Raw genomic sequence first — 6,000 nt, 5'->3', positions numbered from 1 at the left:
TAGTGATAAAAAGATATTTATTTATAATATGATCTTTAACTGACATTCAACAAATATAATTCTTTTCTCTTAATTAATATGTGATAAAGCTCAAAATTATTAGCTTTCTTTATTTTCCGCTCACTGTAACTAATGAATTTTTAAAAAATTATTTTAAACTTATACATTTCATTTTTGCTTCAAATAAATGTATAAGAAAAACCAGTGTGGTCCAGCCTTTAGTTACTCGAGGGCCAATTAAACCTTAATATAGGAGAGTGAGGGCCAGGGACATTAAAGAAAGAAAATGAATTACATATAAATCACTATTTTAATATATCACTTTATTTTACAGTCTAGAAATCAATGTGATGATTGGCACTGCTTTTTTTTTTGGTACAAGTTTATCAATGTCCACTGTAATTTCAGTAAGGCAGACTCGATGCCAGTGAAGCACTTTCAATGCGATTTCTTGTTTTTGATTTAATATGCTTGAGAGCAGAAAAAGCACTTTCTCACACATATGTACTGGCAAACAGCGATAACATTTGCAAAGAGAATTTATGCATTTTGGGAAAACGTTCTTTAGAAATCAGTTTCCAGGAATGTTCAGTGGCATCACACTTTTTAGTCTGGTAGAGTGCATCTGCCTGAAGATTACGAATTTCCTTTTGAAGGTCGCAAAGGCACTTCACTTACTTCAATATCCATGGGATTATTTAACGATGAAAGTTTTCTTTTTAAGGAGTTAAAATCCCGGAATCTGTCCTGGAACTCTTTCTTGATATCAGTAATTATTTCATGAAACATACTAAAATTTGTGTCATTTTCTTCTTTCAGCAACTGCTGACAAAATGGAAAGTGTGCCGTTTTATTTGCCATCAGTGCAATTTGCCTTACATTAAGTTTTTGCAAAAGCAAAAATGTTCATAAAGCTGGGATATGTTATATATGTCCATAAAGCTGAGATATATTTTGTTTTCTGCCTTGTAGTTTTAAGTTTGTAGCATTTAGATGGGATGTTAAATCTGCCAGAAAAACAAGATTATTTAAAAACTGGATTTCTTCCAATTTTTCTTGATACTCATGTTTTCTTTTCTGAGAAAAGCAAGAATTCCATTCCTCAACCCAAAAAACTGTTGCAGACAATTTCCAGCATCTAGCCAGCGCACTTGACAGTACAATGAAATTGTCACCATACTCAGCATCCAAATTGTCTACCCCCTTCGAGCCGGGTAGCGAAAACGCGCGCTTATCGCTGAGGCCGGCAGTGTCTTACGCGAGCGTCTCTCCAGGGCCGGGGGCTTTTTTGCTACTAAGCCTAAATCCATGAAATTTCCGAAGTATCAACGCATTGTTTAATAATGCTCTATAGAGTATTTAAACGGCTTATGCTTTATAGATATTTATATATATATATACTTTAATTACCTTATTTCTTGTTTAAATGCATATTTTACACATTTTATTTTAATTACTCACCATTTTATGAATTTTAACATTATACATCTGAAAACTAAATATATTACTTAAAATTCTCTTTTCGTATGAAAAATTTGAAAACAGGGATCTACACACAGTCCTACGTTACATTCCTTGCACTCGTTTGCCGTTTTGGAGGATTTTTCCGGGAATGTGAACAAACGAAGCATCGTCGTCTCATTTTCTTATCAGTCTCTTCTGAACAAAGTTTTGGAAAATGTCTTTCAGTTAATCTTTCAGAATCAATATCAGAATATCAGAATTTCAGAATCAATATCTGAAATATTTTGCATCATTTCTGCTATTTCATGCTCTGTTAAACATTTTCGACGCTTCGACATTTCAACGGTAAAAACAAAGAATTCACGTCTAACAAGATCTAATTATTTTCTAAAAACTGAACTGCAAACCGAAATACCCAACGCTTTAGAGCAAATAAACTACTCTACTTACAGTAAACAACTACCACGTGTGAATAAAGTGCGATTTAAAGAGACGTCATAAATCACGCCATTCGGAAACATTTATTTCCCCGTTTGTTTATATAATCAAAAACACGTGTATGTGAGTCATGCTTCTCTCATTTCGAGTAGAAGGTCTAATTTACATGTATCTGAAACCATATGGACATACAGTGCCATCTTGTGGCAGAAATTATAGTTTGAAAAACGTTCCAAAGTACTGGCACAAATACGTGACAGTCGGTAGAGAACGGAACAATCCTCTGGCACGCCTGCGTGTCGGCCGGTAGGTAAGTGTGTTCGTTGCTGGCACGTATACGTGACAGTCGGCGCGAAGGGGCTACAAATGCAATAAATGTTCTGTGTCTCTGGGCTTTGCCTCCCTTTATTAAATTTACAACAGTTTTCATTGTCTCACTGAGCCTCCTGGTGGATAACACAGTGGGAAAAAAAGCAATATATTCCTTTTTCTTTACACAGTCCTACTCACCCAGTTCAATGACCAACCATCTGTTGTAATGCCAGAGCTCCATCTGTTGCTTTAGCTCCCTCTGTTGCAATGCCAGAGTACTTCCCGGAACCTCCATATTTAGAAATAACATTATCCAGTTGAATACATCAATACCTTTGGTGCTAGTTTCTAATAATTTTAATTCCAATAGTTCTTCATGAATTTCAAATTCTTCATTTTTTGTTTTGACAAAGATAAGGAGCTGACTGATGTCAGCATAGAGCTACAGAGTAAAATTTGCATTTTCTCAAAATGCCCTTGAGAGTATTTGAAACTTCACTACCCACATCATTAATTCTTCTACTTACTGTCTGATGGGACAAGGACTTTGTATAGAGACATTAGGATTTTTTGAAAGCAGGAGAAGTGAAAAATAAGCAATGCCCTCGCCGAGAATCGAACCACGGACCTCGTTAATATGCGCCCAGCGTGCAGACCACTACACCACTAGGGCAAGCTAAGAAGGCGGGATTGCAAGTGATCCTCAAGCTATAGATCTAAGTTACCGGAATGATTGATAGACACCGATGGGCAACAGCATTTCTTTCCATAATTTTTATTAGTTTTTTTCAAAATTTTCACATTAAAAAGACCCTTAGCGAAGAGTTTACAAAGTTTGGGGCCGTTACATTATGTTGCGCTACCATAGGCATATCATCCTTCGCCTCAGCAAATATTTAAATTGCACAAAATTTAAGAAGTTCAATGAATTTTATCGTCCACGTATGAAAAGCATATGAAAAATTATAAAATGGGAAATATTTAAAATGCCTCGGCAGATTTCATTGCAAATAATTTGAAACTGTAATCAATTGTGAAACCCTCTTGTTTTTGAGATTAATGAAAGAAATGAATAGTAAAGTACAAATATCTATAAAGAAAAATGGAAGAAAAACAGCATTCATATAATAGCAGATGCCTTCTTTAGCAAGCTTAATTTCTTTTAAAGTAATTCTTTCTAGCAAGGAGAAGGAGATAAGTTAAATAAATAAATAAATAAATAAGCATTAAAGAAATCTACACGAGAGCACGAAAAACAGTATGAAATATAATGCCATTATAACTTGGAAACTACAAATGAATCACGTGATCAAAAGAAAGAACCGACAATTCTCCTTCAGCTTTAAAGTCTGAAACATATTTAAAAATATATAAAAATTCGCCTATTTAAATATTTGTTTCTCATTCTCGTTTTAAAAGAGGGAGAAAATTTTTTTCAATTATCTGTGAAAATTTCAAAGCCTTATATCCGATATATTTTTAGATCTTCAAATTTAAAATAATGCATGTCAAATAGCCGGAAAAGTGAGCGAGGTTTGAAAATTCGCCAAAAAAAATACATAAAAAACTTCATATAAAACACTTTTTTCCTATATATTCAATTGTGCAAACAATCAAATTTTAAGATTTTTAACATGCTCGTTAAGCGAAGATATATGCGAAAAATTGTTTCAACATTAGATTTAAAAAATCCTAAATCGAATTTTGAAAAAATCGCTTCACCACACTGTATTGTCATCGACAACGAGTGTGCGGAAAATTTTGAACTCGATGAACTTATCAGGAAGTTTTAGTTTAAAAACTGATGACAGACTTTTGACCGTAGCAACTAATACCACGAAAAGCTAAGAAAGGGTTGCATCGTTGAAATCAACAAGAAAGTTCTTATAAACGCGAAAAACTAGACAGACTACTGCAAAGTTTTCCAAAGGTATTAAGAAATAAACCGTAAACAACAAACAATCAGTTAATCGCAAATAACAAATAATTAACCACAGACAGTAAACAAATAATTCTTAATTACAATCCGTTTCGAAAACCAAATATTTGTTTCTTCACATGTATTTTCGTTAATCGTGTAAAACTCAAACATTTGCAAAACAGAAGTAATAAAAATGGCATTTAAATTATGAAAACTCCTGTTTGCTCCAAAACTCAAATGTTTATTTGATTTTCAGCGAAACAAAATGTTGACATTGCAGGACTTTAAATACATATCAGCTGATTCTTTCTTATTTTCTTTTACCTTTAGCTGGTGCGAGAAGTTTTTCCATTTTTTCAATTTCACCAGAAATAAATTTTTCTTTATCCAGTGTTTCTAAAGCCTACAAATGAAGGAATTACACATTAAGTGATTTGAATGTAGTATTTTATTGATGAATCTAAAGGTTTATTTTAAGCGTTTATAATTAACTTAATTTTACAGAAAATGGTTTGAAACTAATTTATAAATAAATCGAAACGTTTATTTTAATCTATATGTTTAAAATAAATGTTAGATTTATTAACAATATTTTATGAAGCTGTCTCTTCTGAACTTTCTGATTTCATATGCACAAGTGCTCATTCTAGAAAAGTATGCAGTACAAAGAGAAAACGTAGAGAAAAAGTAATGCTGCAATGAGACAGAAAAAAATCTTATGTAAAACACCACATGACTTCCTTGTACGGAATATTAAATTATACGCATTTTTTCTTACATTTTATTTAAACTTATTAGATTGAATTAAACCTACTTCGCCGACAGCGCATAAACCACAATAGAATAAATGCATTCTTTAAAATTCACTTTGTTTACCATAGCGACACTCTGGCGCTAGGTTTACTTAACAGTATTATATTTCGTTCATATTATAACTCAGAATGCACAAAATTTATATCATTTAAAGAATTATCTAATCGTTGCCACATGTTCTGTTCAAATACTATAATAAAGCTAGAACGATGTATAAAAGAAATTAAGCGAACAAAACAAAAAAGAAACATTTTTCACAGACTATTGAGTTCTTCTCATTCAATTAATTCAGTTCTCACTTCACGACAAGGCAAAAATACATAAAAACTCAAAATATCTGTATTAAAAATTACGAAGTAAATCTTAAATACTTATTTCCTTGAAAAAATTCCAGAAAGGATTAAGCATGATTTAATTCGCAATAATAAATGAAGGCGTTATTTTTGTGTTGCGAAGCTTTGTCTCTCTAGATTGGCAACAAATCTACAATTCTGCTGTTTCAAATGTAAACAAATATGTCCGCCATGTTATTTAAAACTTAACCGCACTTAAACAGCTTTTAAATTGTTGATAATTGTACAAATATTGCTTCCAGAATTACGAAAGGCATAAAAACTTTAACCGGAAGATAAAAACAACATAATTCAATCATTTTTAAAGCAAAAAATGTACAATTTACAAACATATAAGAGTAAAGAAACTGAGATCACTGAGCCGGGTAACAGAGTGGATATATTTATAAATATATTTATATACGTTTGGCGCGGCCGATTGAAACCAAAATACGAGGTGCACATCTACATGTTATAGTAGTCCTATATAGAAAATTTCAACGTTCTGAGGCTACTCGTTTTTGAGTTATGCGAGATACGTACGTACGTACATACGTTCGTACAGACGCCACGAAAAATTCTCTATAGAATTCATTTTAAAGCAGTTTTTTAATTTTTTTGGAGGAAAAGAGTCTTTTATTCTGTCCCTACGTACAGATATCACGCAAAAACATCGTTAAATTGCATTCGAAAGCGGTCAAAGTGGATATTTTCGTTGAA

At 32.5% G+C, this 6,000-nt stretch overlaps 1 protein-coding gene across 1 annotated transcript in view; it reads right to left on the bottom strand.

Moving 5' to 3' along the window:
* Positions 1-308: 308 nt before the first annotated feature.
* LOC118192877 (dynein axonemal intermediate chain 1-like) overlaps positions 309-6,000 on the bottom strand; it is a 107,684-nt gene continuing 101,992 nt past the window's right edge. The window contains exon 19 of the mRNA XM_085810272.1: positions 309-4,538. Within this exon, the coding sequence (XP_085666398.1) occupies positions 4,446-4,538 (93 nt within the window). The 3' untranslated portion in view covers positions 309-4,445. The remainder of the gene's footprint in view (positions 4,539-6,000) is intronic.

The sequence above is a fragment of the Stegodyphus dumicola genome, chromosome 2, assembly GCF_044657685.1.
Source record: "Stegodyphus dumicola isolate Sdum_Otavi_A_Nest chromosome 2, ASM4465768v1".
Classification (NCBI taxonomy): Eukaryota; Metazoa; Arthropoda; class Arachnida; order Araneae; family Eresidae; genus Stegodyphus; species Stegodyphus dumicola.
This window is presented reverse-complemented; position numbering and strand designations above follow the sequence as displayed.